The sequence below is a fragment of the Impatiens glandulifera genome, chromosome 1 (assembly GCF_907164915.1).
Source record: "Impatiens glandulifera chromosome 1, dImpGla2.1, whole genome shotgun sequence".
Lineage (NCBI taxonomy): Eukaryota > Viridiplantae > Streptophyta > Magnoliopsida > Ericales > Balsaminaceae > Impatiens > Impatiens glandulifera.
The window spans coordinates 5551930-5575830 of NC_061862.1; the positions used below are offsets into that span (position 1 = coordinate 5551930).

General features: G+C 28.8%; 2 protein-coding genes across 2 annotated transcripts; both read right to left on the reverse strand.

Moving 5' to 3' along the window:
* Positions 1–10244: 10244 nt before the first annotated feature.
* On the reverse strand, positions 10245–10912 carry LOC124922743 (glucan endo-1,3-beta-D-glucosidase). The gene is made up of 4 exons (XM_047463453.1): positions 10834–10912; positions 10724–10755; positions 10412–10649; positions 10245–10337 (listed from the first exon to the last, which is right to left on the reverse strand). The coding sequence occupies exons 1-4, from the start codon at positions 10889–10891 to the stop codon at positions 10312–10314; spliced, it is 354 nt and encodes a 117-aa protein (XP_047319409.1). The 5' UTR covers positions 10892–10912; the 3' UTR covers positions 10245–10311.
* A 1670-nt stretch (positions 10913–12582) lies between these two features.
* Positions 12583–14863, reverse strand: LOC124921197 (bidirectional sugar transporter SWEET2-like). Its single transcript, XM_047461826.1, has 6 exons — positions 14580–14863; positions 13645–13681; positions 13343–13559; positions 13102–13260; positions 12897–13022; positions 12583–12814 (listed from the first exon to the last, which is right to left on the reverse strand). Exons 1-6 carry the CDS (start codon positions 14641–14643, stop codon positions 12701–12703), a joined length of 717 nt encoding a protein of 238 aa, XP_047317782.1. The 5' UTR covers positions 14644–14863; the 3' UTR covers positions 12583–12700.
* Positions 14864–23901: the final 9038 nt, after the last annotated feature.

The following is a 23901-nucleotide window of genomic DNA, read 5'->3' on the forward strand; positions in this document are numbered from 1 at the left end:
TCTGTTCATATTGGTTCATATTTGTTCATATTGGTTCATACTGGTTCATATTGGTTCATATTGGTTCATTTTTTGTTCATCTTATTTTCTTATGTCGATGATGATATTTGCAGATCATATGGGTTCCGTTTCACGAAGGGCTTCTCGTTACGCGAAGGGCTTCTCGTTACGCGAAGGGCTTCTCGTTACGCGAAGGGCTTCTCGTTTCGCGAAGGGCTTCTCGTTACGCGAAGGGCTTCTCGTTTCGCGAAGGGCTTCTCGTTTCGCGAAGGGCTTCTCGTTTCGCGAAGGGCTTCTCGTCATCTTATTGTTTTTTGAATGTTGGAAGCTAGCAATCATATCCACTTCAACTTAAGGCGTTCTAAATAAGATTCGAACCCGCGATCTGCCACTTGAGTTAATCTCAAGTCAAACATCTTAAAGAAGCATTTTTTAAATATAAAAATAGAAGATTTAGCCCAAGATAACCTCTTCACCTATTAATCTAACTTGATGGACTAATTCTATTGAATAAGACATGTTAATCTTTGACCTAAAGAATGAGCTTGACAACTTGAATGGAATCAATCAATATTAATATTAAAGATTGTTTTCCTCAAATCATAACCAAATCAAAAACGGGACCCAGCCAGACACACAAACATTCTCTAAGGTGATTCTAAAACAACCCATATCAAATTGATCAAGATTACCTCAATCCCATCAGCTGTGAGAAGTAAAACAATGATATTAAATAATAGTCCAATCTCAATTTCTCTATGTCTCCCCCCTATCAAAATACAATTCTACAAACAAACCCTTTAACATATAATTATAGAACACCTAAATAAAAACAACTCAATTGTATTGACTATTGAGAAAACCCTTCATCCATAACACTTAGCCGGTTTTTGTCTTGTTGTAAGTACTTCTTCACTGAATTCCGACCCATTTCTTTCAATATCTTCGCCCAAGATTAGATTCGTGAAGCCCTTCGCGAAACGAGAAGCCCTTCGCGAAACGATAAGCCCTTCGCGTAACGATAAGCCCTTCGCGTAACGAGAAGCCCTTCGTGAAACGGAACCCATATGATCTACAAATATCATCATCGACATAAGAACAATAAGATGAACAAAAAATGAACCAATATGAACCAATATGAACAAATATGAACCAATATGAACAGATTTAATTGATTTAGGGTTAGGGTTTCATTAAAAAGAACATAAATCGTTTGAAATGAAGATAATAGACAATAAGAACATAAATTGATTTAGGGTTTTCAGATGGAGATATTAGAAACATGAACATAAATCGATTTGGGTTAGGGTTAGGGTTTGAAATTAAGATATGGAAATAAGAGCATAAATCTGTATTATAAACATCGATTCAGGGTTAAGGTTTCTTATCTTTGTAGATTCAAGGCATAGCCGAAGTTGCTGTCGCCGAAGTTTCGCCGCCGCCGCCGTTTCGCCGCCGCCGACGAACAAGAACAGAGAGAGAAGAGAGAGAAGAGAGAGAAACGAAATGAAGAAAATGAAAAAATTTTAATATATATATTCACACTGTTTCACTTCGCGTTTCGCGAAGTCCCTTCGCGTTACGCGAAAAGGGTAATTTCGTCTAAAAAAAATAAAGTGGTCACCAGATCAATTTTATTATTGGGTGACCACGGAGGCAAATAACCCAATTTTTAGGGTCATTTCGTCCAATTTCCCAAGAAAGAGAAGGTACATTTGACAGATTTGAACAACAAATGACTCACCAAAGTTCGAAGTATTATTTAGATTAATTATAAGAATTTGAGACGAAAAATTCGATCGAATTAAACAAAATAACGGACCGAACAAAATAGAATACTAAAAAAATAAAAAAAATAAAACCTCCTATGCTAAGGAAGTCATCAAATAGGCTAAGAATTTTACAGAAGATTTTTAAGTAGAGAAATAAGAAATTAGGAGATTAGAAAAAAAAGTTAATTAAAAAAATGTTTGTTTGGTTGATGTTATCAATACATAACATTATTTTAACAGATACTCATGAAATCATTTATTCCTCTCTAGGAGAAATGATTTTTTTTTATAATTATATTAGAGTTCTTTTATAATTAAAATAATAATAATTTTTTTAATTTATTTATTGAAAGAAATTATTTCAATTAATTAAATGATATCAAGAAATTATTTAAAATAAAATCTAATTAATAAAATGAAATTTTAATAATAATTATAATAACTAATAATAATAAAATCATTTTTATATAATTAGTTTTAAATATTATATATTAATAATAAGATTATAATAAATTAATTAAAATATAAAAACTTAAAATAAAATAACAATTTTATATAAAAAATTATTTAAAAAATTAAATATGAAATATTTTAATAAAAATGTTATTAAAAAAATTATACTATTTTATAATATATATTATTAAGTAAAACTCGTTATATTTAATTTAATCAATTATATATTAATATATATAGTATTTTAAAGACTTTATCTTATATTATTTATATTTAATAAATAATTTTTTTTTATAATTAAAAAAAATTTGAATCATTCAACTATCTTTTATAAGTATTTAAAATATATATATATATATATATATTTAAAATATATATATATATATATATAATTAATAGATAAGATATTAGATATTTATATTTTATTAAATTCACTTTAATATTTTAAATATTTTAAACAATTATGATATAAAAATAATAATATTTTACATTTTTAATTAAATAAAATAAAAATATTAATCTAGTTTAATTTTAAAAAAAATAATATCAATAATTTTTCTTTGATAAATCTAAACATTTTTAATGAAATGAAAATATCTAAACATTATTAATTGAGAATAATTAATACTCATAACTAACCAGTACACTTTTATTAATCATATTCATTCATATTTCATACATTTATTAAATCATATTCATATTCACACACTCTTATTGAAGAACTTCTCTTAAATATTCTTTAAAAAATTATATATATATATATATATATATATATATATATATATATATATATATTAATGTTTTATTATGAATTATAAGATGTAATGAATGAAAATAAAGATATAAAATATAATAATTATTATATTTATTTAAATAATCTGTAACTATCAAGGCTCCCTAGTCCCTACTTCTATCTCTCTCAATTAATTAGTGGCCATTTAAATTTAAAATGGACAACACACGCAATCATATAATTAATTTTGATGTGGACGTTTTTATATATTATATATCACATTACTTAATATTAAATCATTTTTTATTTCTTCACCTAATTATTTGTTGATCCAAAAAAAATAAATAATATTTTACAAAAATAATAATAATAATATCATATCAAATGTAATGAAAACTGTTTATTAATTTCATTTAGTCAACACTAAATAATATTAATTATAACAAAAACAAGTGGATTCCCCTGCACATCCCCACTCTTACCAAGCAATTGTTTCGTGATGTAACATTAATTATCCTTATCATTATCTTCCACTAAGAGCATCCCCATCCTTGTACCCATACAAAGGTACAAATATGTGCCACATCATCAGCCACATCACAAATAAATTATACCTCTCAATTTATACCTCTATTCCCCAACCATCTCAAGTACAATTGTGGTCCCACCATCCACATCATCTAATTCATACAATATTTTTTAATTCAATAATTCAAGTAATCTTGTTTTATTTTTTATTATACTAATTTGTTTAAATTAATAAAACTAATATTTATAAATTATATTAAAAAATTTAAAAAATCAATGATTTTTAAAAATAATTTAGGAAATTATTATCACAATAATACTTGAAAAAAATAGACTACTAAATCATATTTTGTTAAATAAAAAATTAAATAAAACGGTTTATTTTTTAAAAATTTTAAATGTTTATTTTTTTTATAAAAAAGTGGGGGTGGGGACCACTTTTTTTGACTTTTTCTCATTTGTACCCGGTAGCAAAACTTTACTACTCAATTTTCTCTCTCCTAATTTCTACCCATCTTCCCATTAGTGTACCAGGTACAAATTTTGTCCACATCAGATTTGTACCTACCGATGGGGATGCTCTAATGGCACATTGGCACCCCATTAATATTATTTACAAAATGATGAAACACAATGCCACCTAATTTGCTTTATATTAGGGTTGTCTTCTCTTATTAGTATTTATTATTTTTTTAGTGAACATTGTGAAAACCGTGATGACTTTTTTTTAATATGATAGTAAATTAAAAGTCCTACCTTTTCAAAAAAAATTGATCTTAAACTATAAATGTGGGGCGTGTTAATTTGTGTTTGTAGTGGGATCTAGTGGGGTTTTGCTTAGTTGGAATTCGACTAGTACAAGTGCACTCAACTCTTTCATGTCAAATTTTGCATCTACAAATTATGAATATTATGCATTAGCATTACTATAGAAACATGTGGGTCATTTATTTTTATTTATTTTATTGGGGTTAGTTATGGGTACACGTGACTGGTGGAGTAGATAGGTTTAATGGGATCGATATTTGACCTACTTATACTTTGAGCAACCATTATAAATATATACATTGACACCTTTCATTAATAATATTACTCATAAACAACTCAATCATTTTATTTCTCTATAGCTAGCTACTACTAATACCAAATGGCAGTCTCATTCCCACAAAATTGGGCAGAAGATATCGAAGAATTCGATATGAAGGAATTGGATTGCGAACTTCTCATGTCTTTGCTCGAAGAATCTCAAGTTGTCGAGGAATGTGATGATGAGCGTTTACTTAGTGTGATGAAATCTTTGCAAGCGGAGATTGATTGCAACCATAACGATGGAATGGAAGACTGCCATGACCAGTTAATTGGTGGTGCGGGTATATGGATGGACGGTCAGGATTGCTCCACAATGTCATCGTCCGAATTTGGTTTCGAGTGGATCGACAACATGGAAATATTAGATATGAACATGGACATTGATATGGATATGGTGCCAAGTACTTGCTCACCGTGTAGCGATATGACCAATTGGTACATCGATTCATGCGGGGATGAGATTATTGAGTATGGGAGTGTTAGGGATTTTTCTGTCATTTACTCTGGGCTTACCATGGGCTTGGAAGAGCAAGCCTGTGGTTCTTTGTGGCAAGAATATTAAATTAGCATTTTCTATATTTAATCAATATTATCTTTATTTACATAATTAAGTTGAATTTAAAATAAGACTTAGTAATATGATTATGCCTTATATAAGGCAATTGAACCCACAAATAATTATATTTAATAATGCCAAAATATATATGATTTAATATCATTGTCGTTAAACTTCATTTCATTACAATTACAAGATAATAACACGAGTCTTCATTAATATATGAGTCTTGAATTCTATTTTCATTAAAAAAAAATTGAATCGAGAGAACATGATTGTCGGGTAATGATAACTTAATAAAATATATATATAACAAAATCGAGAGAACATGATTGTCGGGTAATGATAACTTAATAAAATATATATATGACAAGGAAACATTTGAATATCATTCAAATTAAGTAAGTTATAATTATTTTTACTAGAACTAGTTTGGATGAATTAATTTATTTTAAGTAAGTGTTATAATTACTTTATCATGCATGTCTTATTTTTTGCTTCTTACCTAGTAAATGAATAATTATATTTCATTTTTTTGAGATAAGCATATAAATCCAAAAAAAAAATCTTACATGAAGTGAAAATGTATTTACTTTAAGAATGAATTCAATGATTATTTAAACAGTGATTTAATTTGATAATTTTATTTTTGTTTAAAAAAAAAATAACATTGCATATTCCTTAAAAAATATGAAAATAACTCCTACTTAGAACCATTTGCTGGGAGTGAGGTTATATTTGTGTCTTGCAAACTTTCTTACAAAATAAAAAATCATAATTTTCATAAAAGAAAATTTAAACTGCCATAAATAAAGTACATTATATTATTGTTTCTTGAAAAAAAAAAGTACTATTATTGAGTAGCAAAACGGACCGCAGCACATTGCCATGTGCAACAAATAGTGTTCATGAACCCAGCAATTTCTAATTTTCAACAAAGTTAATAATTTTGGGTCTCATCTTAAACATGATAATTTTAGTGTTTTACAAAGTCACATCATTTTGAGATATTTTAGTGAATTTTACGCTTTAAATATGAGAGCGTGTTTAAATGAAATTTAGTTATATAAATTTAATGTAAGATGTATGCATAAGTATGACTCTCATCGTCATGACACTCATTTCAATTTAAGTCGTTTTGAGTGAGAATCGAATTCGTGACATGAACTTAGTATGTCCCAAACACACATAAAAATGTATTAATTATATAATTGTTTTTCTCGATAGATAGATTATGGTGTCCTAATATCTAAAAAAAGTATACTAATTTTATAAGATAAAAGACATTATTTAAAGGTAGAACAAATTCAAAGTTAGTGTCACATTTCATTCAAAATAAGTATCGAAAATATCTATATTATAAAAGTCATTGGTATTTTCTAATTAGATTCATATCCATTAAAAAATATGTTTGCATTTTTGTTTAATTAATAGCCTTCCATCATCTTCATTTATTTTGTAAGATGCTCCTTGTCACATAAAATAATAAAATAATAATAAAAGAAGTTATCCCTTGAAAAAATATTATAATAAATTTGTATATGTTGTTGAGATATCATTGTCAAACAATCATTTAATTAATTATTAAAATAATTTACTTCTTGTTGAGTTATTTTATAATGTCAATATATTCATTATATTATTTATGTTCTCTTCCTCATCTCTTATTTCTCTTATCATAAGAGTTGTTTGTTCGAAAAAGAGAAAAAAATATATAATTTTGGGACAATTCTAATATATAAATGTATGTTTCCTACTTGTTTAATTTAATAATAAAAAAATTTGAGTTGAGACAATAGTACATTAATTTGTTAATTTTGTCTTGTTGAAAGGAAGTTAGATTAATGCACCATCAAGCAAACTTATTAATTTATATAATCAAGAGATTTAATGATGTGAAATCAATCCGACACTTTGTCTTAATTTATGCATTGTACAAACATTAATAATAGTGGTCGAGAAATAATTAATTAATTAGTTAACTAATTGCATCATGACCGGATCAAGAAGCACAATGTATAATTAATTAATTATAAGCACCGGCCCTTTTTTATGTACTTGAGATTCATGCATATATATTTAATTAGGGGATATGATCAATCAACATCTAATTTAGATTGTATACATGCATGCATGTTTTAATAATTAAGTTTTATTTTAATTATATAAATAATATGAGATCATTATCTTTAATTAAAGTTAAGATAACCAACTCATTCCTTTAAACAAGGTTGTCGAAGCAACTGATCAAATAATAATATTTAATCACATCTCTTAAAAAAAAAAAATTGTTATTTAATAGTTATTATTGATGTATCATATTTAAGTCATGTACCATTAATTCTTATTTGGTCTAATTGTTATTTGAAGTTTAAACTCGTATCGTTTAAATTTAATAAGGTTTGAATTTTGAATTGTGACATATGAGATTTGAACTATCAAAATTTTAGTCATTTGAGACATTTTCTAAATAGATAAAACGTCCATCATCTTATTTTAATGTATTATTTTAGTTTTTTAATTAATTTGTCACGTTTTTAAATAAAATGACATTTAAAGACGTTTTGAATGTATTTTTTTTAAATTGAGTATTGTTTTCTTGATTTACAAATTCTAATTTGTCAAAATTTGTTTGGATGACTAAAAAATGTGTAATAGAAAGAAATATTTGAAAAGAAATTGAATAGAGATATAATTGTATTTACTTTTTAAAAAACTTTATAAATCATAATCATAACGACATAATGACATAACGTTATACTTCCAAACAATTTGGAAGTGCTTGTGTTTTAAATTTGATATTTTTTTAAAATACACGCCTTTAAAAATACTAAATACGATTTGAATGAATTAAAAATGTGTAATGTATGAAAATAGTTAGAAAAAAAAAATGAGAATTTCTATTTTATTTTTAAAAATACGTGGTAAATTAGTTAAGAAAATAAAAAATAATATATCAAAAAAGTCAGAAGACTTCTTTTTAGAAAACTTTATACGACTAAATTTGTGATAGATAGAGTTAATACACAATTTAAAGCCTGAATCCTATGTTATAAATCGAGCCCAAATTCGGGGCATTTGACAATTGGGCCATTCTTATTAAGGGTTATCCTTGATATGTAAATTGTGAGTGTTTTAATTAATTAATTAAAAATAATATTTAGAAGAACAATAGATGATAAATAGATATTATTTTATGCGTAATAAAATATAATTATATTATTTTTAAAATATAAATATAAAAGTTCAATAAAATAAATTTAAAAACTGAAAAAAATTAAAGAATGTATTTAAAAAAAAACTAATTTAATTAAGGCAATGATATTTTTTTAAATAATTTAAACATAATAAAACATCATTTACTCGCATTCTTATTTATTCTTATTTATTCAGTACTCAATTCATTAACCAAAATCCAAAATATATAATATTTTTTATTTTTTTAAAATACAAATTTTATCGTTATATATTAAAACTCATTAAATTAATATGACTATGTTTGAATTGATACGACTGACATGACATACTAACATATTTGAGTTATCATCACAATTATTTTTAGGTGCACTATCTGAATGTTAAAGAGAAACTGTCGAACTTTCTAATATTCGTTCCGAAAAAACTATTAAGTTCGTTTGGGAGTTAATATTTTTTTTTTTCATTTTCATGATAATGTTTTGTTGCGTGATTAAAAGATTTTTATCATTTTTAATATAATGGACATTTAAGAAAAATAATACCCATTAAATTATTTTAAAATATTTATTTTTCAAAATTACCACCAATTTGTTGTTTTTGAATAATTTGCAAATTATTTAAAAAATTAATACCAAACAAAGCCTAAAAATGTTTATAAAATTAGATAAAATTAGGTTTTTATTCCAAAATCCAATCATACTAACTATTTAATCAATCATTTTATTAATTTAAATATTAAAATTATTCTTTATTTTTTCATATAAATTAATTATTAAATAAAAAAGTATAGAGGGAAAAAAGGTAATTTGGTAAAAAAATATTTAAAAATTAATTTTTTCTTAGTTTTAATCAAACAAGGATTTTATGAAGAAAAAAAAAACTATATTAACCACTTTCTCACACGAGGCCCTTATTGTCGGTTGAGCAAAATGTAGTAAATAGTGGAGAAGAAAAGTCACTGTTATTTTTGTCTTTATTTTTTATAATTTTTTACTAATCATTTATTTAAAATCTAAAAGTGTTGGTGTTGCTGTACAAAAAAAAAATAATGAAGGAGTAAAATTCAAATCAAAGTTAATTTATAAGTTTTATATTATCCTTTATATAATATAAGAAATTAAGAATATAATTTAAAAGGCTATTTAGCTTATTATTGATAGAAGGCCCAGCCCATATGCTTGTGGTTTGCTAGCTTGACGGATACTATTAATAATTTGAATGGGCCGTACTGTACTTTCGTAAATAAGGCCCACTGACTGACTTTCTTAAAACTTGTTTCCCGTAAGAGGATTTTTTTTCAGAAAAAAAATAAAGAAAAAAAATGTTTCCAATTATGGTATGGGATGGTTCCTTATTTTGATATTGCTCTGTTTTTTTAAGTTCTCTATTAATCTTCATTTAGAAAACTTTTTTTCTAATTGAAACAATTTTCTCTCAAAATTGAACTAATATTGAACTTCTCCAACAGAATATCACAATCGCGACCAACAAGAAAACCAACAAGAAAAGTCTGGCTATATCGCCTGCACAATCGCGGTTGTAATTTGATTCATTTTGTTTGTATCTTGATGCATTTAGTTATACCAAGTAAGCTTTGTATGAAACTACAAATAAATCAAAACTGTAATTTTCTATAATAGGATTCTATTGCGACTATCGCTATCATCTTTGTTTAGTTGTAAGTGATTCGACAAGCACATGTTCCCTTAAGCTTTGCTCATTTGATTTTTTTATTTTATCGAATTGCTGAAAACATTCAAACACAATGAAAATGATAAGCATTAATTTGGAGATTCATTTATTTATCAACAAAACAGGAATGTCAGTCATATCCCATAACAGCTTTAAGATTAAAAGTAGAAATAGAAAAACTAAGTGAAATATTTAGATAATGTCCAATACTTTGTTAATATAGTTTGGAAATAAGTTATTAATTAATTAACTAGTATGTAACTCCCCCAAACTTCTGATCAATCTCCAGCCTACTCGAAAACACAATTATCATAACCTGAAAATAACGATAAACATTTGAACAAAAACAGAACCATGATAGATTCAAAATGGATGTAAAAAAGGGCTTACTGGGATCTGAAAGAGTGATAAGGCCAGAGTTTTTGAAATCACAGTTCCATTTGTTCCTTCCTTTGCATTGATAGTAAAGATTCATGGCAATGGCAGCATGGTTCATAAGATTATCTGGTGAATAACATGGCAACCCTTTCTGTAGAACCTTCTTGCAATCAACTTCTGAGCAGGCAAAGTTTATGTTTTCCATCAGTGTCCCCTCATTCAATGATGGCTTAGGCACACACCATGTTTTCTGCATTGGATTTTCAATCAATGTTATATATGAATCCAAATCCATTACTTGATTCATCAATTCAATTCAATTACCTGTGCTTTGATTGTCTTCAAGTTTCCTCCAACTGCAACAAGAATGGAAATAGATTTTGGATTCAATTAACAGAAGGTTATTAGAATTTAGAAAGAAGATGAAGATTTACCTGAAAGGAAGGATGAGATCAGAACGAAGATGGAGAAAGCTGCAATTACTTTAGCCATGGTGATGATCTATGTTGTTTAGAGGAAATTGAGAAGATGGGTTTAGGGTTTTTATACAAAAAAAAAAATGAACTTTATAGCTAAATACTTATTACTAGCTAGAGAAACCGTTACGACAATTTTTTAAGGATACCATAAGTCAGACGTTAGTTAACCTTATGAAGTGATGAAATCATCCTTGGAGACATTTATGTCCAACTTCATCATAAATTAATTAATTAATAATTATAACTCTTTTAAGTCCTTGTTTGGTAAGAATTTTTAAAATAATATATGGATTGTTTAAAAAAATTGTATTAATATTGATTTTGAGAAAGTTGAGTTTTAAATGTTAAAATTTATTAATATATAATGATAAAATCATTTTTATTATTTTAATTAATAAATTGGGTAAATGATAGATAAGAAGAGAATATAATATATTTGATTAGTGTAAGATTATTTAAAAAAACAAAAATTGAAACTGAACCAGCCCCCTTAAATGTGTTATATTAAATTATTAATTCATAATGGTAAGATAAGGGCATTGGTGGGGCCCAAAATGATGATGAAGAGTTTTTTTTTTAAAATATATTAATATATAAAAGAAAATTGATTTTTTAAAATAAAGATTATTTTTATTATTTTAATTAATAAATTTAGTATGTTTGATTAGTTTGTGATTATTTGAAAAATAAAAATCCAAATCGAATAAGCCATAATGTGTTACCCCATTAATTAATTATGATAAGATAAGTCATTGTGGTGGGGGGCAATATTAAATAGTTTTTACATAAATAACCCTCCTTTTATTTTGCAAGGAAAATATGATTAAAAAAAACAATTGGTAATAAAGAGACTCCCATAAATTGATCACTTAAAAAGAAAACCAGGTTATTAATGGTAGAAAATGAACAGTTTCACATGGGTAAAGAAGAAAAAAGTGTGGAAATTAATCTTTACATTACGTGTTTCTCTCTACAATTCTAGTTATGGAATGTAAAGTTACATGCATTAGAATATTTACCATCTCTTTTACTCCACGCCTTTCCCCTTCTATGAGAAGACTATTGTTTGATTCTCACAAAGAATCATCTAAAGTTAAAAGTAGTGATTATGAAGTCTTACCAAGTTAAATAACCTAAAATTGGAAGAGAAAAACATATTCAATTGTTAAATGAGACTTATTATTTTGAAAATATTGTCGGGTAAATACATTAACCCATGAACCCGAGAACATGGTATGAATCGCAACTTTTCTTTAAAAAAAAACTATCAATATAAAATGATATATACGAGAATCGTTTAAGCTAAGCAACAAAAAAACATTATAAAAAATAAAAAATAAAAACATTTAAAAAAAGTCATAACACAAAAATGTTCACCAATACAAAGAAGAAAAAGAAAAACACGATTTGTTCGATGTGAACCTTACATAGAGGGGTAATTATTAAAAAATAATAATAATTACTTTTTTACCCCTCTTTTTGAAAGAGCAAATGATGCATATAGTCAAATTAGTAACAGAGAATCCCATCAGAACCGATTTACCTAATAAAATGTAATTAAGATGAAAATGGTATAATCTCCACTAAATGAGGTTATTATTAAAAATGTAATTAAAATGAAAATTGAAATAATAATTGTGTTTTAGTATTATGAACAAGATCTTCACAATAGAGAGTTTTTGAATAAATGCTTTAAGAAACATGTAACAAGGAAATGGTATTAACTCCATTGAATATTATATATTATATATGTTATACACTTTTATAACATCTAGTAATTATAATAGAATAGATACATTTATAGTTTACAATAGTATCATTTTCATGCATAAGTTAGGATCAAGGGCTCTCTATTGCTGGTTGGACTTTTGTCTTTGTAATAGAAATACAATGCCAATTGTACTATTCCAAGCAAGGTTCCAATTCCATTTGGTACCTGTCATTTTTGTTTTTTGAAAAAAACCATCTGTTTCTGTTACAACTTAAAACAAAAGGAAGCTTTAAATGAATTTACTCACATAAATGAATGGATCGGGAGGGGAATTAAGAACTCCGTAAACAAAGAAAGCCGTGCTCATCAAGAATGTCGAAAGTGAAAGATAAAATGGCATGTATTCAACACTCCTTGTTCGTATAACCAATTTCTGAAAAACAAAAGATTAAACTATGAATGAAATGGTATATATATAGGGTAATAGAATATGATTGATGAATGAAACATACAATTACAAAGAGGGGAGAGGCAAACATTGAGATAAGAGCACCACCACTAAGGCACCCTACAAAAACACGGCGTGTCACAAGTTGGGTAATGAACAAACTCCCAACAGCTACAGCTGCGAAAAGGCTAAAAATTGCCAATAGCAACCCGAGCTTCTTCATCTAGATGTTGACATACATTCAATGATTCATCAAAAACAAAACTTCATATCATTAAGATGAACTAAACATGGTTTTTTTTTACCTTCTTATCTCTTTCTGCATAAGTGATGAACACGGATATGTATGTTATCTGGAATACAATGCCTAGTATATTCACAGACATAACCATTGTGTTTCCAGTAGACACCAAAGGAGATCCATACCAGGCAGATAACAAGCAATTCAAGAGAGCATATATGTAAGGTAATCCTGAGAACAATTCAGTGGATTTGCTCTTGATAATCCTCCTGAAAGTGTCCCTGGATGGAATATTGTTCCGATTATCAGAACATTCATATAAACTCCAATGAAATTGAAATTGAATCAAAACAACTCTCTGCTTACACTGGTGATACAAAAAGGCCAAAAGCAAATATGTTTCCTGCAACATACATACATACATGATGATTTCGGTGTCAAGTTCTCCAATCACTCTTAACAAATGCAACAAAGCCAAAGCGCAGCAACAAAAGAATAATCTAATTCCTAATCAAGATTTCCACATATCAACAAATAGAATCATCTGATTCCTAATCGAGATCTCCACATAGCAACAAATAGAATCATCTAATTCCTCCGACTATTCTTCCATCAGTAAGGAGACTAAGAAATGTTTCAAATACATTGAAATTACAAGTGCTATCTAATTCCTAATCGAGAATTCCACATTGCAACAAATAGAATCATCTAATTCCTAATCATCGAGAATTCCACATAGCAACAAATAGAATTATCTAATTCCTAATCGAGATCTCCACATAGCAACAAATAGAACCATCTAATTCCTCCTACTATTCTTCCATCAGTAAGGAGATTAAGAAATGCTTCAAATACATTGAAATTACAAGTGTTATCTAATTCCTAATCGATAATTCCACATAGAAACAAATAGAACCATCTAATTCCTAATCATCGAGATTTCCACATAGCAACAAATAGAATCATCTAATTCCTAATCAGGATTTCAACATAGCAACAAATAGAATCATCTAATTCCTCTGCTATTCATCCATCAGTAAGGAGACTAAGAAAGGCTTCAAATACATTGAAATTACAAGTGTTATCTAATTCCTAATCATCGAGAATTCCACAGAGCAACAAATAGAATAATCTAATTCCTAATCGAGAATTCCACATAGCAACGAATAAAATCATTCATCCATCAGTAAAGAGACTAGGAAAGGCCTCAAATACATTGAAATTACAAGTGTTATTTCCAATTCCTCGGGAATCTGAAGTATAAATAATAAGCATGGAAAGAAGAGAGGAGATATATATACCGGCAATTCCAGCTACATCTTTCCAGATGTTGTAATGATCATGAACAGAAACGAAAGGATTCATCAGCCAATGATATCGTAAGTCGAAGAAGACGAAGGATAGTCGTTCCTCAGCTAGCTAGACTGTTTCTTCCTTCTCTATACATGTATATGCATACGTATTACGAAACACCAGATTGAAAGTCTTCTTCCAGACCTCTTTATTTTCGTAATTTTAGCAGCCGCTACTGACTCTTCAACTTTGAGCAGGTGTGACTGTGTGTGAGAGAGAGAGAGAGTGAGGGAGAGGCTCAAATAGTAAACGTTTATTCATAGTGAATCAACCACCACCATGAATGTAACTGGAATGTTTAAAACGAGGATGACAATTGATTCCTATCCTAATATATTTGAAATAAATTTGTCAAAATCGAAAATCGAGAGTATAAAATTGTACATTTATAAACTTGTACATTTATAAACTCATAAAATTTAGAATTTATTTTAAATCATATAAGTTTAATTTGAGAAAATAATAATTATATAATAATTAAATATTTTATACTAGTTAATTTTAAAAATTTATATACTTAAATATAAAATTAATTAAATAATAATAAATAAATAATATTATAAAAAAAAATTATATTTACAAAATTAATTATATTAATTTATTTTTTGAATAAATAATAATTTTTTTTTTATTTTTTATTTTTTAAATATAAATTCATTTTTCAAATATAAAATCATATAAAATCGTAAAATCAAAGTTATTTATAAACTCGTGAAATCTTATTATCTTAAATATAAAATTGTAAGAGTTTATATATTTAAAAGTTTACTTAAAATCAAATTCGTTAATCTAATGTGAAATCGTAAAATTATAATTTTTTAAGAGTAATAAACACAATTAAATATATAAAATTATTAATATATATATTTATTTATAATATTTTAGAAATGTTTTAAAATTTATATTTTATAATAATATAAATTTTTAGTATAAACGGTGTATAGTGTAATATATATTATATTTAAAAAAAATCGTTTATATAATTTAATTATAAAAAAATTATTTATTTTTAAAAATATGGTATAAAAGTAATAAAAAATTCCCCAATCCCTAATTTTGAATCGTTTTATAAAATTAGTAATTTGTACCAGTTTAAATTACTTACAATTTATTTCCTCAACTTTATAATCTTAGAATGAATGAAGCCCAATATATTTTGTGACCCAAATCAAAATATAAAATAAAAATTATAAAGTTAAGAATTAAGCCCAATAATTTTAAGGTGCTCAAAATATGTATTGAGACCCTTCTCAAATGCTTAAAATATATATATAGGCACATTATACAATTCAGGTAATTTGTCATATTGGTTTACATGTCAATTGTTTATATCATTTGTTACTAAATCATTCCTCATAATATTAAAATAGATCTTTAAATAAATACATAGTAATTTAATATTATTTTTTCTTCATTAATATGATTTTTTTTTAATTAAAAAAATTAAGACGAACACCAATTTAAGGTGCTCTAATTAATATGATTTACTAATAAAATTATTCAGTTATTTTTAATATGATTTTATTTTTTTAATTTCATTACTTAAAATTATTAATTAAAATATTAAAATAATATTACTTTTGTGATAATTTAAAATATATTAGTAGTATAAAAATTTTAATAATTTATATTTTGTTTTTCAAATAAACCCTGTAGAGATTTTCTGCATTGCAAAAAATTAAATAATAACTTCTTATAATTATAATATAAAATTAATATTTATGAAACATTTAAATTAGAATATGAGGAAGGGTATAGGAAGGAATGTAGTGAAAAATGAAAAAGTACGAGAAGAAGAGTTAAAAAAATATATATTTATTTTTTTAATTAAAATTATTGCCTTATTCCCTTTCACATTTTTTTTCTTTCAAATTAAAAAAATAGTTCTATTAATCATTTTAAAAATAATAATAATATAATATTAAGATTATGGGAAAAGTCTAGATAAAAACCAATATGATTGAAAATTTTCTATTTTATAGCAAATGAATCATAATAATTTGCATAAGATGGATATCAATATTAGTAAAAATCCTCAAATTCATGGATAACATTTGACTAAAATTGATCTCTCTTCTAACTTAACGGTAAAAAGAGGTGATACTAACCTTAAGTTCTTGGGTTCGAGCATGTTAGGAGGCAAGTTATGCGCCTAATTAAATGGTTAAGTATGTTTGCGGGCCACATACTTAATTCGTTGTCCAATTTTTAGCGGCAAAAAGAGGTGGATACTAACCCTAAGTTCCTAGGTTCGAGCCCGTTAGGCGATAAGTTCTGCGTCTAGTTAAATGGTTAAGTGTGTTTGCGGGCTACATACTCAATCTGTTATTCCATTTTTTAAACCGTTTTCCAAAAAAAAACATATGACTAAAATTGAACCTTAATAAACAGTTACTTATAAAAATTTGATTCTTATAATATATTGGGTCAGGTATTAGTTGGTTTCGAGATCAAAAATTTCAGGTCAATTAAGTACCGTTTTATTAAAATAATATCGGTTCGATCCGGGTTACCCGAAATTTGTCATGCCTAATAATGCGTCGTCGCAAAATCCGTTGATATTAAGCCTTGACAATTTACCTGAAAGCCTTAAATAATGTTAGGCAAACTCTTTGTTAGAATAAGGAGAAAAGTTGTAGTGTAATTAGTATTTTGATAACATCTTACAAATATATTATTTTATATTTTAAAATCCCTTAATAAAGAATATGACCAGAAATTAGATCGGCTTGAAATAAGATGATCTAAGTAACTTGCCGAAGGTGTTTGCGAAGGTGTTTGAACTTTCTCTCAATTAAGTCATTTTTGTTAAGGTGTATATGGACAAGACTTGTGTATAATTCTTTTTCTGCACAGAAATTTTGACAAACTAAGTTTTTAAATTCAATATCATTATCATATTGTATTTTTTTAACAGTCTTTTGAAATTGAGTCTGGATCATTTTAATAAACTCTACGATAGTGGTAGGAACTTGACATTTATGTGTCAACATCAAGTACAACGACTATAATCATCGACTACGGTTAACATATAAGCACCCCAAAGATCAATGTGAATCAAATCAAAGACTTCTTTGGATCTGGTTAAACTTAAAGGAAAAAAGTTGATGTTTCTTAGATAATGGACAGACATCACATTGTCGAATTTGAATAGCATTTTCATAATTGTAATTTGATTTTAATGGATTAATATGTTGTAAAATAGAGATAAATTGACGACCAAGTCTTAAATACCAAATAAATGAATCACAATGTGACAAACATTAGAACTGGAATTTTCATTAGAAGGTGGAATGACATAAAACTTCATTGGAATATGCATACTTGCATTTTGATTACATGTCCTAACTATATCTAGAATCATGTCTAATATATATAGCTTCCCATGTAGATATCCAATCGCAATAGTTTCTTTACTCTGAGGGTCTTGTAGGACACAAAAGTTAAAATCAAAGATAAAATGAATATTGGTTGATTGAGATTATTTCGAAACTGATAATAGGTTGTGTTTAAAGACTGGTATGTGAAAAATATTGGTTAACTTTAATTTAGGTCCAATAACTATTAAACCTATATTTTTTACCAGATGAGTAGAGCCATAAGGTAGATGCATGAACTGTGAAAGGTAGAATAATAGGTTGGGTTTCTTCCATAATGTTTAAATTTGAACACATATGACTATTTGCGCCTAAATATAATATCCAAAAATAAGAATCTATAGAATCAATAGCACTAAAAGCATGGTTGAAACTTGAAAGTATATATATACATGCAACGTCCATAGTTAGCTTACTCTAAGAAGGTGCCTCAATCTGAAGTTTTCCTTTCATCACCTTTTGGATTTCATTCTGAATCATTCCATTTAGTATATCTTTTTGGTCTGCTTCTTCATCCACATAGTAGAATGGACTGTTAGCCATGTTAGCAATGTTAACCACTTCCTTGTATTTCTTCTAGTACTTCAGTGTTACGAGAGCATTTTAGGGTTAGGTTTTCTAACCCTTAATAAGTCGACGAATTGTTAATGAAGTCGCCATGTTTGGTAATTTCAGTAATTTCGTTTTTAATAAGCTGTATACACAATAGGTTTAATTTTGGAATAAGATGGTACACATCAGATGGTCGTTCTTGTAGCAGCTAATTAACTGCATCAGTTATAACAGAAGAGTAGAAACAGTTGGCTTTGCCAGCTGACAAAGGCAGTTAGAGTGTACTACAGATGGGTGAAATAATTCTATCTTAAATACTTGCTGAACAGGAATAGAAACGACTACTGATGAATTGAACTCTTTAAGTAATCCTCAAGTAATCCTGATCATCTCTCTCTACTCATATTCTAATTCTCTTCTAATTCAATGTCTTCTTCCTATCAATTGCAGATCCTGCACTTATTCTCATTCTCTACTCCTCTAATCTCTCATCTTATCTGCAACTACTAAGGTACTGTTAAACATAAACTACATATTGTATCAGTATAGTTCTCATAAATATCATTGGTATCAGAGCTCGATTTTGGCAAATTAATGAAGTGTGTAGTGGGTTATTAGCATATGAGTTGATCGAAAGGGAAAAAAGGAAGTCCTTTGTCAACCTAGATTGAAATCCATCTGGCAACGATCTAAATCCTAGTTCATGGTTGTCACTTATAGGATTAGAATCGGAAGAAGAATCAACAGTGATTGTAATTGATCATCAATCTCGTAGCAAATCCCGGTGATCTCGACAGATAAGTTTGACAATTAATAGTGATTTACGTCCATATTAGAGAAGACATAAATGAGATCAAATTTCAGTGATTTTCATTTCTGAAATACATCTGATACTTATTGAAAGGCGAAAGAGAAATGGGATGTTGTGCTATTTCAATTCAAACTATGCTATAGAATTTGTATCCCGATTATTGAAATTCTAGAATTGATCAGTGAATTTGAAGAGAAAGAAGCCATCGAAGAATAACAAAACAGAAGAAGACGAAGCAGGAAAAGAATTGGTGCTGCGGTGGAAGAACATCGTCGCGACCCTTGCAATAATTAGTGCGGTCGAGAGTTGAGGGGAAAGATCTGGGCTGATGAACGTTGATGGTGCATGTCTGAGTCATTGATATACAGAAAAGCATAAGAAATCGGAGTTGGAGTCGGATTTGCGTGAGGAAGGGTCGAATATGATATCGTCAACTATGAGTGATTCTCTGAAACTTACTTGGTTCGTCGAATCTTCATCTTAGAGACAATAAACCGGGTGAGACATATTTGGGATTTAATGTCAAAAATTGATTTTCTCTTACTACTAGATAGGAGGGAGAAAGCATTTGTCTCTTAATTAATTGAAAGAGGAGAGAGAAGTTGTATTTACTCATTGCACAAATGATCTTATAGATTTTGGAACCTAACGCCTGACTGTCTCTAAATTGGTGAAGCTACTAGATTATATTTTGGGTTAAAGAGTGATCATCAAGTTTTTTTCTTTTTAGTGGAAATGGTGGAACTCGAGACGGAATACGAACTAAAAGAGTTGTGTTTGAAGTTCCATGAAAGTGATAAAAAATTGGATCGAAATGATCAACGACTCGATCGAATGGAAGAAATGTTACCTCAATGCAAAAAGTGATTATGCAATTAGTAAAAAATGTTAAGGGCAAAACTCTTAAACAATCGTTGGTTGTTTTAGAGAAAAAACATAACTATATTAACGGAAGGAAAACCTCAAGTCTGGTTCCTTGAGTCTCCCAATAAACAAGTGTTGATGAAGAAAAAGTGGATACTCAAGTAATGCGAGGCAAAATGCGACAATTTTGAGTTTCGAGAAAAGATATGCAGGACTACAAAATTGTCAATTATTTCCTTACAAGTCACAAAATTAAATCTCGGGAAACGAGATACCACTAAAGGTGATTAACGAACAGGAAGTGTAATCGACATACATTGATACATACGATTGAGATGAAGTTGACCGAGGCATAGCTCAATTTGCTTTGACAATTGGTGCATTTGAAAATCTCGAAGACCGAATCTTGACCAACGACCCTCTGTTTCAGTCTATTCATGATTTAAGACAAAAAGTTGGATACTTTTTGTGGTTTGAAGAACCACCGGATAATAAAAGTTATATTCGAAGAACTTTTGGTCATAAGTCGTTAATGAATTGTAAATACTTCCTATGGTTTGAGTAACCACCCAATAGTCTAATGAAGCAATTTTGGCTATTCATATGGTTCGAAGAGCCACTAGATATTTTAGAGTTTCAACGTAACTTTCGACTATTATCGTTCGCGGACGAATGAAGTGAGGGAGAGGGTAATGATATAAGGGGAAATAATATTAGGGCTATTACACTATGGTAGAAGTGAAAGTTATTGATAGAATAGTATAAATATAATATTAGTTGTTAAGAATGGTTATGAAATGATTTAGTTAAAAATTCTTGTTAGAAATTCTCTCTCTTCCTTATTGTATTATCCCTATCAGTTAGGGTTTTTTCTCCCTTCATCAATTCTTCACTCCTAATCTTAATATAATTCAAGATTTATACCTAATTCTACTACAAAGTATAACACTAATGGAAACGCAAATGGAAGGAGAATTGAATGAGATTCATAGTCGTAGTCAGGCGCAGGAAGAACGCTTATAAACGCAAGAAAATTGTTTCGATCGGATGGAGGCGATGATGACTTCAATGAACGATGCACTTAGATGGCTAACTCCAACATCCAGTAGCAATAATCCATAATCGAGAGGTGAAAGTGGAGGTGAATACGGAGGTGAACACCAACCTGATCGCAGACGTGGTGAGGAAAGAAGGCATCGAGGTGAACATCCTGAAGAAAGGGAACCACGTGATTATATATATCAACCACCGACTAGAATATGTTTGTGCACACTTAAAAGGGAGAGCCTGATGTTGGTTCAGTTCACATCTACAACACAGGTTACCGGGAAGAGCTATGACTTGGCAGGAGTTAAAAGTGATGGTACTAAAAGAGTTTGGTCCGAGTGAATTTGATGATCCGTTAGACGAATGGAAAGATCTTAAGCAAACAGCATCGGTTAAGGAATTTGGTAAGAAATACTTGGACGTCATCTACAAGTTACCACACCTTACGGAAGAATACTCAATTAAAGGCTATTTAAACGGATTGAAGGAAGAGATTACAAATCCATTCAGAATTCAAAAATTGGGGACATTATCGGAGGCTATGGGAATGGATAAACTGTAAGAGAGAACAAATATTAAATTGCAAGAGACAGTGTGTGATTCATTGGTATGCAGGGGCTATTTAGCAAATAAAGGGAGTCCTCTACTGCCTAATCCTAGTCTTCAAAAAGACGAAATGGAATGCATGACCGTCAACTTGAGACCTTATAGATATCCTAGTCTTCAAAAAGACGAAATGGAATGCATGATCAATGAAATGTTGGAGGCAGGGGTGATTAGAAAAAGTTATAGCCCGTTTTCTTCCCTGGTGGTACCTGTCAAGAAGAAGGATCAAAGTTGGAGATTATGCATTGATTATCGACGATTAAACGAGGTAACCATTAAAGATAAATTTTCAATTCCTTTAATTGAAGAGTTGATGGATTAATTATATGGTAGTTGTATTTTTTCAAAACTGAATTTATGTTCGGGTTATCATCAAGTGAGGATGCATGAAGGTGACATTTATTGAAGTGATGGAAGCTGAAAGTCAATTGGATGATATCGATGGAACGAAGACATAAGAAATAATAGCAGAAGCATTGGCAGTGAACCTTGAAGAAGCTACCACATTTAAGACAGTGAAGATCAAAGGCAAAGTGGGTAAGAACACTGTATATGTGTTGGTGGATTCAAGCAGCACACATAATTTTGTGAATCCCAGGGCAATTCGAGGTACTGAGTTTGTCACATCTCCTACACGACCATTAACTGTAACAGTGGCGAACGGGCATCAGTTAATAACTAGTAGTGAATGTAGGGGTCTGAAATGGTCTTCCCAGGGTGTGGATTTTGTTGTTATTGCAAGATTGATGTCCATACCAAAATACGATATCATTTTGGGAATCGAATGGCTGTCAACTTTGGGTAATATAAACTGGGATTTTAATGAATTAGTAATGTCCTTTTAACAATCAAGGAGAATGGTGAATTTACAGGGTCATACTACCAAGGAAGTGGAAATGTTAGAAGGCCGAACATTAGGAACTACAATCAAAAAAGGAGCAAGGGTGGCTTTACTGAGTATCAAGAATCAAGAAGACAATGATACAAAATTGTTTTCAATCCTGGCTTTGTTACCCGAGACGGGTATAGAGAATTAGATAAGAGATCTTCTTTATGAGTTTAACGATTTGTTCCAAGATCCAACCGATTTACCTCCTGATAGAAGCTATGATCACCGAATTTGTTTGAAGGAAGGAGCGCAGACCGTCAACTTGAGACCTTATAGATATCCTAGTCTTCAAAAAGACGAAATGGAATGCATGATCAATGAAATGTTGGAGGCAGGGGTGATTAGAAAAAGTTATAGCCCGTTTTCTTCCCTTGTGGTACTTGTCAAGAAGAAGGATCAAAGTTGGAGATTATGCATTGATTATCGACGATTAAACGAGGTAACCGTTAAAGATAAATTTTCAATTCATTTAATTGAAGAGTTGATGGATTAATTATATGGTAGTTGTATTTTTTCAAAACTGAATTTATGTTCGGGTTATCATCAAGTGAGGATGCATGAAGGTGACATCTATAAGACTGGTTTTAAAACTCATGAGGGACATTATGAATATGTAGTAATGCCATTTAGGTTAACCAATGTCCCTTCGACATTTCAAAGTATGATGAATGAAGTTTTAAAACCTCACATAAGGAAGTTTGTCTTGGTCTTCTTTTATGACATTTTAATATACAGTAGGAATTTGAACGAACATGTGAAGCATTTGAGGCTAGTTTTTGAATTATTAAGACAACAACGGTTAGTTTTGAAGTATTCAAAATGTGCTTTTGCTTGTCGGGAGATTGACTATTTGGGCCATGTGATTTCACAAGAAGGGGTGGCTGTGGACATGTCTAAAATAGCAGCAATTAAATCGTGGCCACAACCGACTAATTTGAAACAGTTGAGGGGTTTTTGGGACTCACAGGTTATTACCGAAGGTTCATAAAAAATTATGGATCCATTGTGGTCCCCTTGATAGTTCTGTTGAAAAATGGCAAATTTGAATGGAATGAGGCAACAACAAAGGCCTTTAATCAGCTAAAAGGGGTAAGGATGAGGCCACTAGTTCTTAAGTTGCCAAA

Bases quoted from the DNA above. Each gene is read 5' to 3' on its own strand.
- LOC124922743 (XM_047463453.1), bottom strand. From the start codon at position 10,891: ATGGCTAAAGTAATTGCAGCTTTCTCCATCTTCGTTCTGATCTCATCC. The intron at 10,756-10,833 runs GTAAATCTTCAT...TTCTTGTTGCAG, and splicing joins GATCTCATCCTTCCTTTCAG to TTGGAGGAAACTTGAAGACA. The intron at 10,338-10,411 runs GTAAGCCCTTTT...CGTTATTTTCAG, and splicing joins TATCACTCTTTCAGATCCCA to GTTATGATAATTGTGTTTTC.
- LOC124921197 (XM_047461826.1), bottom strand. From the start codon at position 14,643: ATGAATCCTTTCGTTTCTGTTCATGATCATTACAACATCTGGAAAGAT. The intron at 13,682-14,579 runs GTATATATATCT...TGTATGTTGCAG, and splicing joins AGATGTAGCTGGAATTGCCG to GAAACATATTTGCTTTTGGC. The intron at 13,560-13,644 runs GTAAGCAGAGAG...TATTCCATCCAG, and splicing joins GGCCTTTTTGTATCACCAGT to GGACACTTTCAGGAGGATTA.